General features: G+C 40.9%; 1 protein-coding gene across 1 annotated transcript; it reads right to left on the reverse strand.

Moving 5' to 3' along the window:
• Positions 1–253: 253 nt before the first annotated feature.
• Positions 254–24,400, reverse strand: lrrc17 (leucine rich repeat containing 17). The gene is made up of 5 exons (XM_069709200.1): positions 24,107–24,400; positions 15,697–16,070; positions 13,543–14,026; positions 4,589–4,744; positions 254–1,221 (listed from the first exon to the last, which is right to left on the reverse strand). The coding sequence occupies exons 2-5, from the start codon at positions 15,967–15,969 to the stop codon at positions 788–790; spliced, it is 1,347 nt and encodes a 448-aa protein (XP_069565301.1). The 5' UTR covers positions 15,970–16,070; positions 24,107–24,400; the 3' UTR covers positions 254–787.
• Between the last annotated feature and the right edge of the window lie 1,326 nt (positions 24,401–25,726).

Here is a 25,726-nt window from a genome sequence, read left to right on the forward strand (position 1 = left end):
AGTGCGACAGTCTGGATGTAATTTAAAGGAACTATCCAGGTGTGGTCTGGGCTTTTTCTCATAAAATTGTGCTCCATCTGATGAGCAAGAAATTATTTACCCATGAGTTACTGTGTGACGCAACTTCCTGTTATTTTTCATGGCTGAGTGGTTGCACTGTGGGTACAAATTCAGTACATCTACCCAAATTTGGGTTTCAATCACGTATGTCCATCATTTTAAAAAAAAAATCAAAGAAAAAAATAAACCCAATTTTATTTTCAGAAAACAGGTAGAAATTACCATACATTAATACAAAAAGACCAAAAACACTTTGGAAAAAAAAGAAAAGAAAAAAGTATTTCCTGAAGGCAATATTAAAATTACTGTAATGTAGGAAAAAAGAGCACCTGAAGTTCACTGTGTGGGGAATTTAATTCAGGACATTTTACAAGCTGGGGATATTGAGGGTTAATTAAATCTGAAACAGACTGAATTGGGAATGTTTAAAAAAAAAAAAGATAAAAGAAAAGATAAAATGCATCTCCTACTCTTTAGTTTAAAGGTAAACTCAGCAATATGTCACTGCAGCTTCTGTAACCCAAACAAGATGAAGAAGGTTGACTCCTAAAAGGACATATTTAGCCCAATTCATGAGTTTGATCCACATCACTTTTTTTTAAAAACAACAAATCACTGAGTCTACCTTTATTAATCCATCGTTCAGCTCCTCAGACCTCCATTTCAATCCTCTTGTGTAAAATTCTCTCCGCACTAGACCAAACCAGTCCGCTGATCCACCTCCATCCTAACTCAGCCTGATGATCTCAAACCTGTTGGGCACCTTCTCTTTTAGAGGCTGAGGCAGACGTTCACCCTCTCCCTCACCCGTCTCCCCCACCACTTCCTGAGCCTCGTTTTCTGACCCTCCTTGTACTCCCTGTCCCGTGTCTGTTTGTTTATCCTTGGGACATTCCCCGTTGTAGGTCTTGACGTAATCTTCGACACGCCAGCCCCTGAACTCCTGCGGCTCTGAGCAGGTCAGTCCGGTGTAATAGACGCCGGGGTGGTGCTTGAGCCAATAGATCAAGTAGTGGATGTTGTAGTCGCAGATCCACGGGTTGTTCTCCAGTGAGAGCTTCCGTAGGAAGTAGAGGTCCTCCAGCACGCCGTACTGGAAGTGATGGAGGCTGTTGTTGGACAGATCAAGCTCACGCAGGTACAGCAGGCCTGCAAACGCAGCTAGGAGGGGAAAAAAAAAACAAGCCAAGTTAGATGCCATCTCATGTTGCTGTTTGAATATCAAAAAAACGTTGTCCTTTGTCCTCCTGTCAGAGGACTGATGATTTTTTTTTTACCTGTGTGTCTTATTTCTTCACGTTTTCATAAAGCAAGAGCCAAGAAGTATTTTAGTTATCAACAAATAATCACATGACTATGTAATGTGAAAGACGCCACATTGAATTACCACACAACTGCAGTTCTTATTAGTACTTACGATTATTAGCCTCTTTCAGCTTGTTGTTTTGGTTGCTTCTGTTTTTTGTTTTTTTTATCAACCCCATTTCAGCTGAAGCTGGTTGTTTTCAAAGAGAAAGTTTGTATATATTTCTGTACACTACCGGCCCATCACCAGACAAAACACTGATGGGAGTCAGGAACTATAGGAAGATATATTGTCAAGAGTGTTGAACAAAATCAAAGCTAAAACTTAAGTCAACATTGGATTAGGTGCTTCAGTTGAATACATTGTTCCCTGTCTTATATAAGCATTCCTTAAATGCCAGCAAAAAAATCTTGCAAAGCAAAAGTCTTTTTCATTGTGTTGTGGATTTCTTCTGCCCCCAAATGGCCTAAAACAAAGCTGTTTAACAATGTTGTTTTAATGAATCGCACCCTTATAGTCCGTTGCTTTTAAAGAAAACACACAGAATAGTCAAACACAACATTGTTGCTGTCCGATGACAAATCCATATGCCCAAAATGCAAGTCTTTCAGGAGTGAGTAACGGTATACCTTGAGCTGGTTGATTCTGAAATATTATAAAATATTAGAATGCTTCTATTGCACCTAATCTGTCCAATAAAGTAAAAACATTGTACTCGTCAAAATTGCAGTTACAAGTTTGTTTTTAGGTAACTATTGCAATTCATAGTGTGGCAAGTGTTATCTGAACTATGCTGAAAATGACACTTTGTTACAGATTAAAAGGCAGTTGCACTTTCTTAATTAACTGCATGTAAATAATTCAAGTGAATTTAACAGCTAAACCCAAAACCTGAATAGATAAATGGACAGTGACTTTGAGTTGGGCTTCATCATCACCAAAACCCAACTAATTTGAGTTAAAAAGGTGACTGCTGAGGTCCTTGAATTGTTCCAGATATTGTGAGCAGTCTGGTTTCTAATGTGTACACATGCATTCATGTTTGTGTGTGTGTTTGGAGTATTACATTTATGGAGACGATTTCATGCTGTCCACTAGCCTTTGGCCCAGCTTTGATGTTTACAGAGCAGAAGGGAAGAGGGGAGGACAATGGGAGGAGGAGCAAGAGTGTGTGGAGCATATAGAAGGAGACAAATATGGTGAGAACAAATGCTATTTTTTTTTAAACTGAAGCTAGGTACTGAGATCTTTTCAGTGTCCATAGTAACAGATAATATAATCATTCAGCTCAGAGGATAGAACAGATAGAGGGAACTATAGCAGAGGGAGGAGGAGTAATGTCAGGGTCAGGGACGCTCCTGGTTCATCTCTCCACTCATGAGAACGGCTCTCCCAAATTGGCTACTGTTCATTACTTTTCGGAGCCACTATGACCACAGGAAGCCCCACTCTGCTTTACTTTTCATGGTATTTTCCCAGGAACTGAAATCAGCAAATCTTTTCATCTCATTCTCTGCCAGAGACCTAAAAGCATCTTTTAAAAAAAGCAACCCCCCCCTTACCTAGCTGCTGTGAAATGTCTGTTCTTTCCATCTGTCCTTTGTTTCGAGCCCTCCTGATCTCACCGTCTTGTCAGAGTCTCACTTACAGAAGCAATAAAAACAATACAAGTTGGATAGTCTGCAGTCTGCACTGAGTTTGGAGTTCCAGATGGGTGGCTCCCTACATATTGTGACAAATCCTAAAATATCAAGTTATCAGTCGGAGGAAAGTGCGGAAAATTACCTTCTAAATGTACTGGACTTTCCTGTGACTGTGTAAACAACTGTTTCGTCTATTTTGGGGTTTGCCTGGCCAAGAAAAAACAGTGATCTGGCGTAAGAATTGGTCAAAACCAACACTGAAAGAAGATTACAAATAATTGTGCATCTGCATTGTGCACCAGAGACGTTTGTGCTCTATTTTCATTCATGTTTCTTTTTCCTTCTCTGGTCATCCCCTGCATGAAAAGCATAAATAACCCACCTTTTTTATTTGACTCTGAAAATGAGCTTGATTAGAGGAGGGGGCGAGGATTAAGACCACATGTCAGCAGCTATCAAATGCTCTCCGAATTTATTGTTTTGGTTTCCCAATAGTTTTAGAGACACCAGAGCAAGCTGCAGTAGATTGTTTACATGTGTTGCAGGGTAGTGAACTGGACTGCAAGCATTTGTAGAGGAGTTCCCTTCTGGGCAGGAAGACATGAGCCCAGACATTATTATCATCATTAGCTTGGTGAGAGTAATGAATCTGCACTTTTTTAATGGCTCTGCTCTGTTGCTGAGGCAGACTTGGTGTTCAGAGTAGCTACTGCTTCAATACGATTGATCTCTGGAGGACTGAATGTTCTAGTTTTTCCACAAGAAACTACCTAAACATTTCACAACCTTCACTTTAATCTGAGATGTGTTGCCACATTTCAAAAAGGCTCAACCTTAACCTAATCCTGATTCATTATTTAGAAATAAACATGTCAATGGCACCTGTTTTTTCACCTATATGTGTATTCTGTATGTTTTGGTGTGTGTATTGCCTGTGTTAATATGTGGCTGTTAATGTAGCTCACTGCAAGACGTGTGCACTGCTCTTGTAACAAATAAATCCCAATGATGTGTCCTGACTACATCTATAGAAATATAATTTTCTACATGTGGATACTTTGCAAAATCTGATCTCGCATATAAAAGCCATGTTCAAAGTGTCACGTATGTTGAACTTATCACTTTAGCCAATCCTGTTGTGTCAGTGAAGTCACTCTGGCACTGAAGCAGAAACAAAAGTGAACTTTTGACTATGTTGTCATCTTCACCAAACATCTGCCCGACAGCCAGAAGCAAATACCTCAGTGGCCATAGTATAATGATACAATTTTACTTGTTTCAGACAAGCACCTTTCACCTGCCGTGCTTTCCCACTTCTGCTCAAATGCATCCACTTGACCCATTCATTTCCTCAGTACAAGCCATATACCACCAGTTCACCGCCACCATTTGGTTTGTTCCAAACAGCAGGAACCGTTTGGGCCTGAGATGTTTGATGCTGTTCCTGATAAAGCTCATCAGGCAAAATGTCTGAGCTGTGGATTTGGCTTCATTCCCTGAGCCGTGACAGTAAAAGTTATTTGTGTAACCAGACGTACATTCTGGTGTGTGCGTTCTGAAGGTGGGATCGTTGTGTTACCTGTGTCTATACGGTGCAGGCTGTTGTTGCTCAGGTTGAGCAGCTTGAGGTCTTTGGACAGCAGGAACTGTTTGGGCCTGAGATGTTTGATGCTGTTGCTGGACAGATCCATCTTCACGATGTCAGACGGTAGGTCAGATGGGATGTGATTCAAATCTGCAGAGGGAGAAAAATGGAGAAACTTTCAGTCTTTATCTCTGAAAGGAGCTGACAGCAGGAGAGAATGTTTACTGTCCTTTAAAAGCAAATGGTATCCATCCTATACCAGAACATTCAAAGAACTGTTTCCTCGTCTCTTAACCAAAATGTAACCAAGAGTCAGTCAACCTCAGGCAGCTGTTTGAGGCATGTGTAAGATATTGATTCTAACCCTTTGACTTTGACATCGAACGAGCCGCAGTTATTGGTGAATCAGGTAGAGGCAGTAGCTTCTTCTACATTATCAGCTCGACAACTGAATCTTTGTTGGAAACAGGCAGCGTTACCATCCCACATACGCTGAGTGGAGGTGATGGCAAATCTAAAACTTGAGCAGTGTTAAATTTACCATACAAGGCTAGTCTTAAAACTTCTACACACAAATCTCCCTCTGCTAGTATCTGCTGGTGTAACAAACAAGCCTAAACCTTTCCCTTTCTTTCTTTTGGTATTTTGATTTATTTAATTTCTATCATTGGTGAGCACAATTAGTATAAGTGTATATAAATATGTGATAGTATGTATAATTGTTAGATTCATTCATCTATCACTTTGTTTTTTAAATTTGTGCAACACAGTTGAAATCAATACAAACATTTGAATAAACAATAGTGTGTAAAAGGTTCAACTTAACATTTGGTGCATCCATGTATACTTGCTGATAGATTTACAGGTCTGAGACAGATGTGCAGAACAAATGAGATCTGAACAAAGATCGAACAGACCCGGAATCAGAAGAGCCGGAAATCCAATCTGTCTGCATCTTTAAATGTTTTCAAGATGTTTTGTGGGTTGTGCAGGACATTTGACATTTTCAAGATGGACTCAAGGGTGACATCATATGTAACACTATTTCACTTATGTGCCAAGCAGGATATTTATTTTTCTTCCAAACACACACATTTGTCTTTGAAGACTTTAATTCATCAAACAGTGAGTCCTACATATTCTGATCTCGATAGCAGAGCATCTCTGGAGTTTTAAATCCCACGCACAGGCACATATTATAAATGTCATATCATCTCCGCAATGTTAGGCCAGTTGAAACATAGATTTGATACGTTTAATCCAAAACTACAAAAAGAAAAAAGAGCTGAAACTTAAATGCACACCAACGATGAACAGATCAGAGTTTGTGTTAAGAGATTGCGCAAGCTCTACTTATGGATCAAAGCCTTTTGAAGGTATTTTAACAGGTAATGAATTTTATTTTGTTGTTCCCTCAGTCATTACTTCACCTGTCTGTGTGTGCAACAACATGAAGATCCCTGAAACTAGAGGCCACATCTCATGTCCCAATCACTTTGTTTAAAGCACAGTAGGTGGCCTGTGCACGCTGCATCACGATGAACATGGGTGTTTGTTTTTAAAGAAAAATGGTTGCTGATGAGGGGAAACCTGAGTGTGTTTAGGCAGCTAGTATTGCCTAAGATACAATCAAACTGTTTATTTTGATCTAAAATAACTGCTGTCTTTGTAAATAAAAAATAAAAATATTGTGTATGATATGCATGTGGTAAAGCATTCATACTAGTTTCCTGCCTGTATTTGTTTACACCATCTGCACCATTTTACCAGAAGAATGCTTATAGACAGTGTTATTGTGCAGATGTTGCAGTATTTATGCACACATTTTACTGCCACAGATGTTGCGGCCCATTATCACAAAGGCATGGTGCCATAAATCATCAGTGACTCTATGAAAACACAATTACACACACACACACACACACACACACACACACACACACACACACACACACACACACACACACACACACACACACACACACACACACACACACACACACACACACACACACACACACACACACACACACACACACACACACACATACTCAGATATAGCCAAATATACTGAGGAAGTGTAATTATTATTGTTCTGTGATGTGATGGCTGATGAATGTGAAACAAGCAGAGACTTTTACAAAGGCAGGACCAGACTTTGGAGACTCTTCAGTTCCATGTTGTGAGCTGTCAGTCCTCCAGTGAGAACTGCTCCTCTGAATAGTCCAAAGGGAATCCCTGTCTGCTTTAGGTGTACATGTGTCTACAACACATTCAGATGGGGAAACAAAAAAAAAGGATGGAAAAACACGATCACTCTAACATCAGACTCAAATTCCCAGGCTCTTTTGAGAAATCAAACTTCATCCCTTTGGAACAAAAACAAATGGTCTCTGTCCAAGAGACATGCATCTGTGGTCTTCTGTGTTTTACAGTGGACAAGAATAATCTCCCACACACTGTGTATTCAGCAGTAACAGTAGTTTAAAACACGATAAGTGGTGTCTGTGACCAGAAGGCCTTATTTTCCTCTGGGTAAGACCGTTTAAAAAACAGTAACATTGATATAGAGATACTATCTTTTGTTGTAATCTTTTAGCATTGCTTCCTGAAGCTAAATGTGTTTTCAGGAAGTCAGACGTTTTATCAGGAGTCTTTGGGTTATCTTGTGATTTTTAACAGCGTAACTATATCTTTAACATCTGTTAATGCACACCTCCATTAACCAGACTGCTGACAGAGAGAGGGAGAAAGAGAGAGTCTGTCATTCAATACCGGGTTTGGACTGAGCTTTTTCTGAATCTGCTGGAGTCATTATACATCTGTGAACATCTGTTCCCCTTGGACATTTTTGTCAAAAAAAAGAGCTTTCTGCACTGTTACTACCTGCAAAAATCTCTTCCAAGTCTTTCTTTTTTATATATATATATATATATATATATATATATATATATATAAAACTCTACAATAAATTCTGCTTGTTTGTTACATTTCTCAGTTATTTTATCATTTCTTATATATAAACTGTCAATTTTATTGCCTGCTTTTTGTCAACGTGCAAGGATTAAATTACTTTTGCAGTAATTTAGTCAACCGGTTGCCAAAACATGGAGGTCCAGCTATAAGTAATGACACACGGAGGTCAAACATTTGTTAAAACACCTGGAGTATGCATTGCAGTAAATGTACAGCAGTATTTGCATAGCTTCAATAGATAGAACAAAGCTATTTCCATGATTTAGTACGAGTGCAGCCCATTAATCTGGACAGAGTGGGTATAGGTTAGCACTGCTGATGATTTACATGGACATGTAAAGTTAAGTATAAGTCTGTAGCCTGAGTCTTTTCTTCACCTCATATTCTGTAATATATATATTGCAGCATTGCTACCATTGTCACTTCTGCAGAACGTGAAATATACATCTACTCCAGAGCTTTTATATTTACTTTGCGCATGACTACCAAGTCTATTTGGAGCAGGCCTTGCGATTTCATACTGTTTAGACAGCAGAAGAGGAAGCAGTTCATTTTTTACAGTGCTGACATGATTACCCAGGGGTCAACTGTGCGTAGTACAGTGAATTCATGCAGTTGGGACCCACGCCTCAGCCTTGACAGGGGGAAAGATTGATTTCCATGTTTTCTTCAGTTTTATGCAGATTATGTGCAGAACAGGTAACATTAGGTAGCAGTGAATTAGTCCACATTTAGCATGTGCCTGATGATACTTCAACCTTCGCTGCTAAGCTGTTTACAGTTGAGTTATTGTGGTGGTGGGGTGTGGTTTGGCTCAGCTGCAGGAGGGACTGATTGGGAGAGTGGTTCAGGGCACTGTGCCTGGAAGGGGCATAATTAGCCCCAGCTGAATCACATCCCTGATTGTCCCTCCCGAACCCAGATAAAACCCACGCAGGTCACCAGATGAGCGAGGGAGGACGAAGTAGCAGGGTGGCTGCTTGAGAGAAAAGACAGAAATTGTGGAGTATTCATGGTTCGTTTGTATTGGGTGGAATAAACACCTTGGAAACCTTACATCGGCTGACTGTTGTTGTTGCTGGAAAGAACCCACTGGTCATAGCGAGATGCATGTCACAATTATGAAGCAAGACGAGTGGTTTAATGGCATCAAAGGAAATACAGTTTAACATGATTGTGTTGTATATGCAGTAATCACATAATAGGAAAAGAAGTAAGATTATTCTGTTTATTATCGTCAAACTCAGGCCGAAACAAAACACTGAACAACGTTGGTGTTTTCTCATCATTAAAGTTAAACAAGCAAGATGACATAACATATTATTTCTATACGTTCCAATTGTGCATGTGGATTTTGCATACAAGGTATGCTTGTTTCTTTTGCCTGAATAATGACAGAGAATTTATTGCACAAAGCCCTGATGGCAGAAGTGAAGCTTTTTCTAAATGTGCTGACAACTCCGCTGACTGAATATTATATCTATTACAATTATATATAATGGTGATAGTAGCCAAGTCCTCCCTTACACAGTGATGGTCTCGTGGATTTAGGTCATGGTAAATTGATCTGATCTGTTCTGTTTTCACATCGTTTTACACCTCAGTAGCACAGTTCCCGTGTGGACAGGACACTGAGACTTCTGCAGAAAACCTTTTTGGCATGCAAAAGTCTGCAGTTATACCCTGCTATTAGTACAGAGTGATGTCTGATACTGTCCTCTCTCATTCATGCTCTCTACCTCTTCCTATGATGACACAATGGAAGATTTTTGTTTTTGTTTTCTCCTGACTATCTGCCTCTCTCTCTCTCTCTCTCTCTCTCTCTCTCTCTCTCTCTCTCTCTCTCTCTCTCTGATCCAGGAAGTCCAGGGAGAGCATGACATAATAACGTGCGTGTGAGTGTGTGTGTGTGCAGTCGACTCACCATACTGTATATGACTCACTTTTCGGCTGCCTACCCAGCTGGCCTGAAGGTTTCACACAGGATTTATGATACATCTGAAACCTACGATTTATGGTACAGTCAGGAAGGCAAAGTCTAGGAACCAAACAATCAACACGGTGTGGTTGGGTTTCTGAGCAACACCATAAAATCTGGGGGAGAAAAACGAACTAGCTGGTTTTGCTCTAATGTGACACATCTGGCATGTGCACGTCTGGTGTTTTACAATGTTCAGAATGAGGGATGGTTTACTCAGTACAATACAGTATAATTCATTGCTACTTCTTTAAGATAACGTTCCTTTTTTGCGCTAGTGTTGCTGTGAGGGAGACCTCTGCTTTAAACTGCACGTTGATGGTTTGCAATATACACAGGGCGTTCCTAACTACCTGTGCAGCTAACTTTGTTTGACTGTTACCATTGAACCCAGCTGAACTGCATGTGGTATGCTTAAACATATGTTATGTAGCAAAAAATCCACATACAAATTTACCTCTAAACAATTATTTAACTGGTTGCTGTAATTCTAAATATTAACAAAATGACTAATGACTTTGTGGGAAACAGTTTTCTACCCCCCTGTTCCAGCGGTTGTAAATGATTGTGCACAAAAATTGAGGATTTCTATTCCTTAAACTTGCATAACAAGCCTGACTTCTGAGAGGACAACAAATCCAGGACATATGGAATTTGGAAGGAGCTCAATAATGTGTCCATTATATAAAAGGGAAGGAATTAGATGGGAGATGTTGATGTTAACACAGAGTAACTCTTAAAGTCCAAGTCCCATCTTGGGACACAGCCTGAAAAACTCCAACCACTTGGAGACTGAAATATGTTGTGGTTCACCTCAGAGTAACAGCCTTCAAATCAGAAGAAGGGAAGACATGAAGACTGGGGAGAAAAACACAGTATGAGATAGACAAGAAGAAAAAATATTTTTAACGACACACAGATCAGAGTATATTTCCACTCTGATCTGAGTTTTCCAGCTATTTCTGACTCCCTGCTTGTTCACATGTAAAGTCCAACACTCATGTTCACCCTCTGTGCAGCCTGGTTTCACTTTAGTTACACTTCAATTTTTCATTTTTGGCGCATTTCTCTCTCCAGGTAAAATCAAGCAGCTCCATATAATCCGAGAGAGACACGGGGAGTTGAGGTTAAGTGAATGCAAATTGATAGGTTATGAATTTGTATATCATATTACATTATAACTCAAGGTGTTCAAGGCTATGTAATATTACAGCATACCAAACTCTGGTCCACATCTGTAAGTGTTTAGATGGAAAGACAGACAAAAGGAAGGGGAGCATGGAAGTATAATGATATAACTACATGAGATTAGATTTCACACAGCTAATACAACAATTTTGACTGATGAAAGCAATCGTGCTGGGATCCAGTGAAGACAAAATAACAAAATGAAAAGGCTGGTATCAACTCCCAGAACACCAGTAGGAGCATCCTTTCAAATGAAAAGCACAGAAAGCATGTACATAATGTCACGCACTGCAGCTGCAGTATATTAATCAAAAATTGACACATCACATAGCTTTAATGGTGTGGTATGGTTTTGAAGGAGGCAGGATGGAGAGAATTAAAACTGGGCATAAAAAAAAGAGATAAATGGAATAATCAGCCTTTGAGAAAAATAAGAGAAACCTTCTGGTGGTTCAGATAAAGAATTGATTAAAAATTCATTCTGTAAAAAAAAAAAGAATTCGGAAAATATGCAAAAAGCTTCCTTGGGCATTTACACAATACAGACGCTGCATTGTGTGGTTGTGGCCTGTCGATGCTCTGTGAAAGATCGCTTTCTCTGAGGGACATAAACTCGCCATTTATAGATGCATTCAGTTGCTCATTTTAATGTGGGACTTCTCTTGGTCTGAATCGTGGACACAGACAATCTTTCATCTTAGTGTGTTGAACAGTGTGTTGAGTTCTGTGGAAAGCAAGAAAACAACAAAGCAGAGAAGATGAGAGAGCAGCTAAATATAAAGAGCCCACATAAAAGTAACTAAGAGCGATCCATCTGCTCAAATTCAGAAATGGTCATGTCTGCCTCTTTGAAAAGACATTTTGGAGCAGTCACTGCGACTATGATAGCAGACTCATAGCGGCAGTTTTGCACAGGGAGAGGACCACATGAAAACAGAAAGAAAGCAGGAGAAAAACTCACTTTCCCTTGTCTCATGTTTTTATTTTGACTGAAGGTGCTTTTACACCTATCTTCTTTGGACTTTTAAGTTTGGTTCAAACCAAACTTAAAAGTCCAAGTGTGAAAGATGCCTCAGACCTGGAACCAATCCAGGAATGAACTGACCCATGGTTCGGTTTGTTTGCAGAAGGAAAAACATTTTTGGATGTTTCAGACTTTCAGACCAATTACAGGAAGTTTAGCCAGGCTATTGTCACCCACTAATAGAAGAAGAAAAAGACAAGTAGAGATGTGAAAAAGAGCCTCAGTAGCAGCACATAAGGAGAAGAGGAGACAAAGCATTTAATTGTAATTTGGGCTGACTATTATAAATATAGCGGCAACAAATTTAATCTTTTCTCCATTGAAATGGAAATGCCAATGTCAGCCATACACCCGTCGACAAATCAAACAATGTCAACTAGAGGGAGACGCAGCCCACGTGGGTTATGATGACAGGACGAAGGTGTGTCATGCAAAGTGATGCTTTGTGTGCCACAAAAACTAACCGGATGAACAATGTAATGTAAAAATGTAAAATGTGAACCTCGATTCACTTAGGTGTCATGCTAACTACTTGTTAAAACCGAGAACACAAATTGAGATACATCTTATTCATACAACATGACACGAAGGAATCACAACAGGATGCCAGAAATATTATAAAATGAAGTGAAAGAAGTTGCTTTTTAATACAAATCTGTGCATGTATGATATGCATGAAAGGCCAGACTTTCACTCTAACCTTTCCACCAGAAGCTGCTGTGAGTTTGAAAAAAAAAAAAAAGCCACAACCAGTCTCAGAGGTCCTTTCCACCCTGTGAGGCTCAGACAGTTCATGCACCAACTTAATAAAACAAACATGTCTGCTTGCAGTCTGGTTGAAACCAAAACAGCAAAAGTAACTCTCGGGCCCAATTTTGCTGGACAAGTAAGCGTGAGAGTGCTGAGCAAACCTAACAAATGTACCTTTTATGTAAGGTAACCCACTCCTCTGCCAGGGCAGCCCATTTGTCTGGATGTTTTGGACAGAGAAATTATTTTTTGTTCCACATGACAGCTGTCCAAGAGGCGGCCAAGATGCAGCTCAACAATTAACACTGATTGATTTCACTGGTGTTTGGCTGCAAATGAACAGTTTCAGGTGCAGAAAAAAACGCAATGATACTTTATGTGAGTTTATGTCACTAGTCATATTTGGTTTGTTCCAAGCTGACTCATATCTGTGGACTGGCAGCTATTGGGTTTTTCTAGTGCATTTGTGATTGACTGATTGATGATTACAGTTCATGTCTGCAGGCTCTGAGGCTGTACTTAGGCCCAGCAGCATTTTGAGCTAAAAGCTAACTTCAGCATGCTAACAGGTGTAATATTTACCATATTCACCATCTTAACATGCTAACACTTCCTTGTATTCACTAAGTCCCAAGCAACAAAATTAAGAAGTGAGGCAATTTTTGATTTCCCCCCACCACACATTAATTGGAAAAAGAGCGTTGGTAAAATGGTGGTTAAAATGTTCACAAGCTCTGCAAAATGACTCCTTTTAGTATTATCAATTTGATTCATTCAGTCCAGATTTATTTGTTGAGTCCCATGAATGTCTGCAGAAAATTTAATGGCAATCCATCTTATAGTTGGTGAGATGCTTCAATCTGGACAGACCACCATTCACAGAGCAATGCTGCTGACAGGCAAAAAGGTACCCAGTGCTGCCATAACTGCATCGTGTGTCAGACGTGTTGTGTGTTATTGTGTAATTTCACAATATTTAACGTGAAACAACACAGGATAGTCACAGCGATACAGAGCTAGACATTCTCTCACCTTTGTTGCTGCAGTCCAGCAGAGGTTTGGGAAACATGTAGGTGCGGCACAAAGCAGTGGCCTCTGGCTTCAGTTTTATCAGTGGAGGCCTCGGTCGCGATCCCTCTCCATCCACCGGCTTCCTGCCCGCACACAATGAGTCCACATCCAGCTTTTTCAGCTTCTGGCCCATCATCGAATGAGGCTCTGCACACTTGGCGTAGTTGCCCAGGTTGCGGTTGCTCGGCACCTGCAGGGTTCTGATCAGGCTGTCTAGTGGGCAGAGGCAGCTCCAGGGGTTGTCATAGACACGGAGGTAGGTGAGGCGTGGCAGAGGGAGCAGGAACTCCTCAGCGGCAGATTTCAGTTGGTTGTGCTGCAGGAGCAGGGTGGTGAGCTGGGAGAGGCCACTGAACGCACCATCCTCCACCATGGAGATGTCGTTCTGCTGGAGGTCCAAGCTCTTCAGCTGGGTAAACTGAGCGAACATGTTGTCTCTCAAAACCTAAAGGGGGAGATGTGAACCGTCAGCAAATGTTTTTCGTGGATCTAGGCCTGTATTGTGACATTTACCAGCTGCCAAGAATTGATTCAATTCTTTCATTCATCACACACCAAGGCTTGTCATCCCAGTCATTTAGACAGGCCTTTATATCTGGAAAACCCTGACAGGTTGACACTGCAGTGCAATCACCATGCTAGCTGGGAAGCTAAATTAGCTCTGAGCAAATCAAATGGTTTCCAATCTTAAATTTTTTTTTTCCAGTTTGCCCAGTAAAGCCACAAGCAAGATGCCTCCAAGTAGCAGCCGTGACATCAAACATTGGTTTCATAGCCTCAAGTCTGGCATTTTCACAATCTTGTGTTTTTTGGAGCCAGAAGTGATCATGTTTGGAAAAGCTGGATAGGAGTGACAGGTTAATCTGACTCAGAACCAGAGGACACTCTGCCCACCGATCTATACGGGAAACCTGACTGTACCCCAGACATGTCAATCAAACCAGACACGTCCCCTTATATACCTCTTTGTGGCCTAATATCTAATTAATGATGGAAATATTTTTAGAAGAACCACCGGAACACTGATCAGACAGAGTCAATTTAACTAATGACGCCTTAATGACTGGTGGAAAAAAAAAATCGTTAACATTGTATTTCATGAGTGAAGTTAACATTTCTTGGATGAGAGTCTATTGGAGGCAGAGTTTTTTGGGGGCCAATCCCTAGTGGCCCTCAGTGGTATTGCACTTTAAGACCAATAGACTACATCCATTTTTATATCCAGGCTATGGATCCTTTACATAATCAGATAACACTTTCTAAATTCAGTTTACTCTGTGAAAAAAGTCTTAATTAAACAACCAGATGTATACTGTGTGGACTCATGGGTAGGAAGAACAGAGTAGTTTTTCTAAGCTTTTTAGTGGACACAAATTCCTAAATTCTCTGAAAGCAGGATTTTTGTGAGCGATGAGAGTAAAACAAAATAGGAAAATTGCAGCCTGTAAAACTCCAATAATGAGCTTTATAAAATGCATAATTACAACCACAAACAACACCTGTCACATTACACGTTTTAAATATAAAGTACAAAATAGATACGTTACAGCTTGTAGTGCAAACTTCAGGTTATGGCTTTATAACTCAGATTATAGCTTTATGCTATAATTATGCAAAATCCATCAGGACCAGACACAGCAAGCAAAAAAACCCAACAAAAAAACACTTTGGTCATCTTTCCTTCACTAATTATACTAACTTTTTACTGCTTTGATCGGTGTCTGTAATTCCTTTGTCTTTGTTTATTACCTCGCTGCATCGGATTTTGTTTTGCTTCTTTCAACACCTGTGACACACACATCCTGTGTGCTCGCTCAGACACGCAAAAACCTGCATGCACTCAAATGTAGAGGAATAGTCTTTGATCTCTGCCCCAAATAAATGGCGAGCAGATGCTCATGGTATCAACAAGCTTGCCAGGTTTATATTCAGTGTAAGGCACGCGAGACACTTAACTCTGAGATAATTAATGTAAAGAACCTCACTTTTAACACAAACTTGTAGGAAACATTCACAGAGTTTGTTAAGTGTTATTAATTTTGTTATATAGCTTCCCTGGAGTAGGTGTGTCGAGTAACTTTTCCGTAATAACAGAGGAAATCTGGCTGTAAATACCTGAATCTTATTCCTTGCCAGCAGTAGGTGGTGAATATCTTTGGGCCAGTCCTGCATCACAGTGGTCAGCTGCCTGTTCTGGCAGTCCAGGTACTTCTCTCCTGCCTCCATGTATTCCTTACACTCCTGAGTTTGGCGCCTCGAGACCCCAGCCCTGCCTCTGCCCCGTACTCGTCCCCAGTCGCCCTTCTCCACAGCCTTTGACCGAGGGCCTCTCCGGGGCTCGGCTGACCGGAGGAGCAGCAAGAGGAGGAAGGTAGCGAGGAGATGCATGGCGATAGAAGAGAGGCAGTTCTGCCCCTTGTTAATCAGGTCAACCTTGGAAGATTGTTGTCGGAAGATTTGTGTGGCGGGACACAGGAGGCCGGTCACAGCTGTGTGTACGAAGAGAAAAACAGGAAGAGAGGGAAAATTAAGTTTTCAAAAGGTCTTCAATGAAAGCAATACATTTACAACACTTGTGAGAAGAATGTTTTAAAAAAAGAAAAGTAAAAGTTTACAAGTGAAGAGAGTTTGAATCTGTATGGTAAAATGTTAAGGAGTTTGTGCTGGTTGAGAGATGATGACAACTAAAGTGGTAAAACCGCACGTGGAAAGAATAGAGGAAAGGTAGAGTGGGAGTCGAGAGGGAGTGAGGAAGAGAAAACAGGAAAAAGGCTTTGGAGGAAAAGAAAGACATTTGGTACATGTTAACATATCAAAGGTTAAAAACGTGGTTAAAATATAGAGCGGTTTTCTCTGTTGTCTACCTCCAATTGAACAAACTCAAATGATTTCTCTTGCTGACATCATTTTAAACAGACTTAGTCTCCTCATTTTGATGACAAATTCTCAAATAGTCTTACTCTTTTTTTGTTGGGGAGCATTTGTGTGTATTGAATGTTGGAATCATTGCGTTTTAACAAATCCCTCGCAAAAAAATACATCTGAAATTTATGTTTTCATTTGTGAAAGTCAACTTGTACATATATCTGAATTTAAGCAAGACCTCTCTGCTGTTATCGGATTTGGTTATGCTTAAGTAACTAAAAGATTTGCTTAGTTAGAAATAATGTCCTGCCTGGTTAAACAGTTTGACAGTAGAGGTATCATCTCTGTTAGGTTGTCCGGAAACCAACGGAGATTCCCATGAAGTTACAGCACCTGGCCAAGTCACAATACTGCACACAATTGCCGCTGTAAAACCATAAGTCAACGTTTTTACACTTTTGTTTTTGTATGGATTTAATGACATATAATATCATAATTGGTGCTGATTAGAAAGAATAATAAGTAGATGTGGTATCCTTTGAACATCTCCCTGTTTAAAGGCTTTATGTGAAGCTAACTAAGCTGAACGTAGCTTAATTTTTTACTGTACCTCAGAGAAAAGGAATTTTTCCCAAAATTTGACCATGCCTTAAAGCACCTATCTGACAGCACCTTAGTGACTGTGTGTCTTGCTCTTCCTTGCAGCCTTGATGTCTTGTCATTTGTACTGCCAAACTGAAACTATCATCAGCCACAAAAATGAACATTCCAAGAATGGAAATATCAGAATTTATAGCTCAATAATGATGGTAACGGTCATTTTTCTGCTACACAGACACTTGTTCTGAGCTCGCTGCCTATGACAATGACTGTGTGTCTATGTGTGTGTGTGTGTATTGGTTATATGGCAAAATAAGTGAGTCATGGGTCCCCTGTGTGATCAGAGTCAAAATGGCAGGGCCCAAGATTCTGCCAAGAAACACTGCGCGCGCACACACACACACACGCACGCACGCACGCACGCACGCACACACACACACACACACACACACACACACACACACACACACACACACACACACACACACACACACACACACACACACACACACACACACACGCTCACTCAATCCAACTGTACCAAACCGCAGCCCTCTTACCGTCTTCCAGTCTCACAGAGTGGAACAAACCTGTCAATGCAGATGGTGTCGTTCCATTGTGAATAGCAGACTGGGCATGTATGCTAGCTACAGACAGAAACAGCTGAGAATGTATCTGGGGACACACTTTCCAGCTCGCTGATCATTCTGCAACTGTCCAACTATCAATCACTTCAAATGAAGCAAACATGAAAGTTCAATTTCTTTTGCAGAAACTGTCACATCCAACAATGCACGAGTGAGCTGTTTCTCCAATCTCAACAAAAACTTCGTGAAGTGGTCTTTTCAGGCACCAGCTATCAGTGTGTATATGTTTGTGTCTGTCTTTCTTCCTTCACTGTATTTATGTACAAGTGTGCCCTTGCTGTAGATTGTTGTGTTTGTGTCTGCCATATGCTTGGACACCCTATATCAACTGCACAGCACATGTTCTTGTGTCTGTGCTACATGACACAAGAACATGTGCTGTGCAGCTGATGAGAGACATGTTTCAACACAAGGAGAGACTCGTGCTACAAACTCCAGACTAGACAAGACTGAGGTGGAAAGCATGGAGAGAAGTCTTGAGTAGACCCAGACACTGCTTTCAGGTTAAGTCAGTTGTTCAAGGGGGGAAACTTGGCGTTAGTATTGACTGCCTAAGGGTTTCATTGACATTTTAGTTAGATGGGAAAATGATATCACTCTCATTTCTGTAAATAAATATGAAGCAAAAGTCAGCAGCTGGTTAGCTTAGCATAAATATCTCACATGTGCACTCATTGACTCTGAGGATGTTAATGACACCACAAGAGGGTAAAACCTGGAACTCCTTTCCACTATGTTAGAATTGAAGAAGCCTTTTGGATGAAGGGCGAAATATCTATTCAAGAAAGTCAGAAAAGTTCAATTACTTTTGGATGACACTTGGAATAACAAGCAAATGTCACGTTTGAAACAGGCTAATATAACCATTCACTTTCTTTGCAAAAGAGACATTTTTTCTCCACTTCCTCTGTAACCATTGAACCATCACAAAGTCATTTGAACCACTGCTGGTACTAGTCAGATCTTTTCCACATCTCAGCTGTTCAGCAGGAAAAGTCCAGCCCTTCTTAGAATATAGCCACGGTCAGCCTGCAACATCCAGCACACATTACGGCTGTGACCATAACAAACCCACTCAGGGCCAAACCCATCCATGCGGTTCAACTCATGGGCATACCAGCCCAAATTAGCCCTTTTAATCTTGTGTCATTCCCCACCCTACATCCCACTGGTCAGTCTGTGCCAACCCAAAGCAGTCTTAAAAATATCTGTCTCCCATCCAGCAGAAAGACCTCTGGGTTTTTTTCCTCAGGGACCCTGCTCTAAATGTGCAGACTGTTTTTGCTGCCCCTGTCATCTGTCCTGTACCAACATAAAGTTTGGTCTACATATAAAATATAATAGTAACATATCTCTCAGTTTTGATTATGTAAAAATAGACTTGTGGAAAGAGTCTGAGGCTTGAAAAATAAAAAGTTGCTTTTGTATGTTTCATACTTTATGTAGAGTAGTGCCATATTTGGATGACAGTTTTATCAGTTTCCTCAGTTTAGCAAAGGACCTCCATGCTTACGAGAGTGTAGTTTAAAAGCCTTGGGGTCACTCTGTTAACGGTGATGTTGTTTGGTTTTTATATTGGGTGCTAATTATTTGACATTTTATTTATAACATTCCTGGCACAACCACATCGGGTGGATTTTTCAAGCAGACCATAATCAGGCAGAACAGCCTGAGAGCCATTCAAAGATTTGTACTTGTAACACTGAGAGTATGATGATGTCATCAGTTGTGATAAAGATTGAGCGTATCCTTGTGTATCCAACTGCTGAGCAAATGGAAAAATCATTATTTGATCATTTGCATTAATACTTTCTAAAAAAAAAATGTTTCATTAAGCCATAGCAATTTACCAAGTCTGATTAGTAAAAGACAGCAAGTCCTCGGCACAAATGTACTCTCAATCAAAACAAACCACTGAATAAATAGTTATATGTCTGCTGTGTTTCTCTGGGTGGAATTTGTTTTGGGGAACAGTGCACAGGGAGTGTAGACTTATAGATAGAGCTGAATATCTATTGGTACTGATACCGGTATCGATACCTTGACTCTGATACTGGTTCCTGAACAATCCTTTTTTTCGATGAGAATTTTATGAAATCCATTTTAAGAAAAAGAAAATGACATTACATGTTAAGGTACAAATCTTTATGTTTCATGCATTTTAGAGGGGGAGAGTGTAAGCAAGGCTGTTTTGAGTAGCTACAATTAAATGATGTCCCTTAAACGTCTCACATCGAAACTAACACCAAACGCAATGTTACCAAACAACTCACGTGCTATGGGTAGATGCTAGCTTACCAACTGTGCACAGATAATCCTCCAACTACTGCACCCTACTCAGGCAGGTATATGGTCCAAAATTAGTTGCAACTCATATTTAGTGTTATTAATTGATGAGAGCATCAACTCAAAGTGTGACATGTACAGTAGCACACTACCTACTGTACATTATGTACATTCTGTATAATGCAGTGTTGCGAGTGTTGCATAATGTGTTTTGACCAGAATTTTGGGGTGACATTAGCCAAGACAAGAGAAAATTGAAACACAAAGAGGTGGAGGTAAAAGTGCAAATGTGTGAATTAAGCAGCGGACACACGCAGACACAGTAGAAAAAAACTGTCTATTATAACAATATATTTACGTATATAGACATAAAGAGAGACATGCATACTGCAGTCATCCATGCAGAGACTGGAAGAAGAACACATGGTCTGTCTTTGTGTGCCTGTGTATGTTTTCTGAGTTGTCTGTGTGGGCTGAAATGGGTCATTTGGCTTCACCAGACCATAGGAAACACAGACAGGTTGGCCTCTAACACCATCACAAACCACCTACATCAGGAAGAGTGGGTGAGAGAAGAAGGCGACACTGACTGCGATCAGGAGAAATACAGATGGTCACAGGCTTGGGAACCATTTGCAAACAGTGTTTCAGACTGAAAAGAAACTACTGGGAGAAAGTGAAAAGCCCTGGGAAAGTCGTAAGGACAAGATTTACAGAAAGTATCATGATGTCACCTAAAGGGAGATTCCACTGGCAGAGAGGGGAGACTTGTTTTGTTCCGTTAACCCAGAAACAGACAAGAAAAATAATTTTCATTTCTAACAAACTGGAGAAAGAGGCAACAGCAGCGTGGTAGACCTCATCTGATTTAATTTGTGACTTTCATTCAGACTCCAGTCAAAAATGTTGAAAACATGTTTGACAAAGGTTTTGGCTCCCACTGCTCTGGCACCCAATCGGGTGTCGAGGCTTTAGTCCTAAACTGCTCATGACCTTCTGTATTTTTCCCCATCACTGCAGGGACATTACATGATGAAGGTACGTGATCCTGGCTTAACATACAATATCAAAATGAAGTGCAAACCAGGCAGTGCAAACACGACTTGTAGACTGAAGAATAACCAAGACCTACTCATAAAAGTCTTATCCATACTAATTCATATCACAGTCTCTAATCAGCACAGCCTTGAAAATGCAGAGTCGCTACCTGCACCGGTTTCCCACAAAGGATCTTCATGCTCCAGTAACACTGGCCACTGGGGATGGAAAGAGCTCAGACATCCAGAGGAAACAGCTCAGAAACACAAGGGTCACTGTGTTACCCAGAGAAAGCGAGAACAAGAAGGGAAGGCTGTAAAAACAAGACTGAACTTTTTTCCCCTCTAGGTTTCAAGGAAAAATGAAAAAAATTCAGCTTCTATCCAAGTTGCATGAACAGAGAAGCCGTAAGTCGGTCAATCGGCCAGTTAATTGCAAGAAAAAGTGAGAGAAAATTGGAGAGCAGGAACAAGGAGTGAGCTTATAGGTGAGCTTTTTTCATTTCATATGCCAGAAAGCCTCCCGGTAAGCTGACCTGACTCTGTTTCCTTTGGGCTAAGTTTCCCGTGTGTGTGTGTGTGTGTGTGTGTGTGTGTGTGTGTGTGTGTGTGTGTGTGTGTGTGTGTGTGTGTGTGTGTGTGTGTGTGTGTGTGTGTGTGTGTGTGTGTGTGTGTGTGTGTGTCTGTCCAAAGGACTGTGGCTGACAGACCTGCCATCAAGCTATAGCAAAGAAACGGGGAGGGATACAGGGAAAGAATGAGAGTGCAGACTGTGACAGAGGAGAGGAGGAAAAACAAGTCTAATCACAAAGCCTGAGGATGAAAAAGTGACAGAAACAGACATGTGCTGTGGAGAGCATGCAGGAAAGAATCCTCACACATCCCTGAGAGCCTAATTGAAACCAGACAAGTTAATTTCTGCGGCAGAGGAAAGTCAAGAGGGACACAGAAAAAAGAAAGTCTAGAGAGAGAAGGAGACTTTAGTTTTTCAGGGAGTCAGAGGTACCCCCCCCCCCCCATGTTCTAAAACTGCTAACGATAAAACACTCAACTTCATGGGATTATTCTGGAGCTAAAAATGTGTCAGGTAGATAAATTCTGGGGCAGAAAAACAAATAGTTTGGGAAGCTATTCATTTAAACGCTATGCAGTGTTTTACTGTGTTTAGTAATCTATTACAAAATCTTGAGTTTCTGCTTCATTAGAATAAGGTAGTTAAAAAGCTGTCACGAGTTGTTTAACAAAGCTCAAACAAACACATAATTACAAAGTCTTCCCCCACTGCCTGGCTACGCTGACTGACTGGTCTGGATTAGTGCCAGACACATCTTGGCGATTACACACACACACACACACACACACACACACACACACACACACACACACACACACACACACACACACACACACACACACACACACACACACACACACACACACACACACACACACACACACACACACACACACACACATTCATGTGGATTCTCCCACTCATGCTCGCACTCTTGTTACTACAAAGAGCTCTACTTAACTGCAGCAAGCTGAAACAGCAGAAAGTTCGGTACAAGGGATTCATACACTTTGTAATCGGAGTAAACTTGCAAGTGAAGCACATTTCTCTTTCCCCCCTTTTATTTTCTCGGAGCAGAATTCCGGAGTGAAACACACACACACACACACACACACACACACACACACACACACACACACACACACACACACACACACACACACACACACACACACACACACACACACACACACACACACACACACACACCAAAACAACCTGCAAGTATACTGGACATGCATCCAGCAGCTGTACAGTAAACTCCCCTTTTTGCAATCCTGAAGTCAATATTTTGAAAATCTGCAGATGGCGCATGGCTGAGAGAAAATTCTATTCATTTTTTTAACAAGATAAAGAACTAGCTGTGTATTCATGAGTCATTTAGTGGGCATGGCTACCCATAAATCTTTCATTAGAGTATAAAAAGAGGGTCCAAGTGGAGAAATTAGCCCCTCACTCTGGTAGAAGTGGTGGTCAGCCCTATAGCTGTCATGTCGGTGTGAGTGGGACCACCAGCCAGTTACATAACAGAAGCATTAAGGAAGCATCTTAAAACAAGCAATTTAAGGTTTTTTTGTTTTGTTGTTGCTGCAGAGGTTATCTGCCTCTGTGGGGAAATTAAGATAAATGCCCGGATGCAATGCTCCCCCTCCACCCCCCCATAAACTTGGCAGCTCTTCAACAACTCCAAATGCAATTTTTGTAGTAGAAACAAAGAGGCTTACATCAGCAGTTCCTCAGCTGCAAGGCTGGAACAAGGTTCAGCTTCAAGGAAATCTTTAAAACAAGATTTCATGTTTTTGTTCGTGCTTGTTTGTCAGCTATGTGTCCATTTTCCAATAAGTGCTGTTTAGTGCTACAGCATAAATGTTATGAACTGATGGTATATCAGTAGCTCAGCTCTGTCCATTCACATCTCCACACTTGCATTGCCATCTTGCTTGTGTAAAAGACATCTAAACTGCAATAATTTCATCATGTTTGATGGTAAATTCACACTTTCTGATGTTGTTGCTGCATTTGCTGTAATTTATCTCTTAATTGCTTATCATGAAGCAGTTAGGACATTTTCAGCATGACCCAGTTGTACTCATTCTTTGTCTCTACATTGACTCTCAGTGCATGCCTCTAATGTCTAAGGAACAAAGGAGCAAAAAAAAAAAAAAAAAAAAAAAAAAAAAAAAGGAGGCGAGTGATATGTCTTGTAAAACGTTAAAAAAAATATGACAAAAAAGAGGTAGAAGTAATCCTTTGGTATATTATAGGATACTCTGTAACCTTGTACCTATTTTACTTCAAGATTAAATTAAATTAATTAGCTGTCGGGAATCAGATTTTATTACTAAGAAATATGCCGTGCATGGTGCCAAGTCATAGTTGCCAAACATGTTGTATTGCATATTGGACAATGGTTGAGCAAGAGTGATTTGGGGATTAGCGGTTGTTTCAGCTGCATAATCTCATGTAGGTAGATAGATCGGATGTGCTTTGGTATGATAGCAAGGTTTCAGTCCTACCTGTGCAGGGTGAGAATCTGGCTCGGGCTCATCCACTAGGACCTGCAGATCTCCGGTTGGTCCTGCGTCCCAGGCTCCTGATCCTGTCATGAGCGCTGCATCCAAGCCAAGAAAATCTGCCTGGCTGCCTGTAAACTTGGAGCCTGAAAGTGAGGGACGAACGAGTGGCTCCTTCTCCTCTCTTTCCTTCTCTCTCCCTCTCTCTCTCCCTCTCCCCCTTGCTTTTCACCCACTCAGCTGGATCGCGCTGAGTGTGAAGAGAGAGACAGAGAGACGGACCGTGAGCAGAGTAAAACTGATTCTCATAGGAGCCACAAGGCTGTGTCTGGTTTAGCATTGCACACACACACACACACACACACACACACACACACACACACACACACACACACACACACACACACACACACACACACACACACACACACACACACACAAACACTCTCACGCATGTGTGGGAGGGCTGCCTTGCAACCCTCCCCTGGTCTCCTCTGTTAAACCGGTGGATTTACTTCAGGATAGGCTGCAAACATAGACTTAAGAGATAGAGAAAGGGAGATCGAGCTTCTGGGTGACACAAAAGCAAAACACTCATCCACCACTACAAACACGCGTGTCCGTTTCGTTCGTTAGTCAAGTGAGTCAGTCCACAGCTTTGGTTCAGACTGGAATATCTGAGCTGTTGGATGGTATATCATTACATTTTATACTGAAATTTTAGTCCCCAGAGTATAAACTCTATTAACTTTGGCGTACCCTGGTTTATTTCTAGCACCACCAGCAGCTTGACATCTGTTTTTCGTAGTTGTAATAGGTATTGGAAGGATTATTGAGAAATTCGGTAGACATTCATTAAAGTTATCTCAAAGATCCTTCTCCTTGGCGACACCTATGGTGACAAGCGGTAATTGCATCTTTGTTTTTAGACTTCCCAAAGATCTAGGCGGTGTCACCTGTGTGACATCAGTTGACAGTTAAAGAGAAAGCCTGTTGCGTTAGCGCCACCTACCCTTTCTGGCATAGGTTCAGTAACCATTGTTCTCCCTCTTTTGGCGTAAGTTAGTGACATAACAGACATTTATTTACATGAAAGGCTGGACATTCTCTACCATTTTTTGCTGACACAAAATACCTACTGCAGGATAGTTTATTCAAAAAGTAAAGGGCATATTGTGTAGTTTAACTGCTGGACAACATTTATCCCTCATAATCAACATGCACGCTTCTCTTCTCTTCTCTTCTCTTCTCTTCTCTTCTCTTCTCTTCTCTTCTCTTCTCTTCTCTTCTCTTCTCTTCTCTTCTCTTCTCTTCTCTTCTCTTCTCCAACACTGAGCGAAACAGCTCCATATTAGGACCCTCTTTCTGCAGAGTCTAAAAGGGATTGTTTACTGCCAAACACTTAATAAAGGCTTGAAGGCGCTTAAACTTGAACAAGTAGGAGGAGCTGAAATGGAAATGCGGATTGTTGTTGTTTTTTGTTTTTTTTTACAGGAAAGGCTAGAATAGTCAATCATCCTGTTGAGCAGCGGTCAGTGGACATACAGAAGTCAGCCTTCAAAGACACATGCACCTACTGTTTACACTCTTCTACAAAAGCATGCTTGCAGGACACATTTAAGA

The sequence above is a fragment of the Brachyistius frenatus genome, unplaced genomic scaffold, assembly GCF_029030835.1.
Source record: "Brachyistius frenatus isolate BFR_SWC_R1_liver_20210118 unplaced genomic scaffold, ASM2903083v1 Contig_81, whole genome shotgun sequence".
Taxonomy (NCBI): domain Eukaryota; kingdom Metazoa; phylum Chordata; class Actinopteri; family Embiotocidae; genus Brachyistius; species Brachyistius frenatus.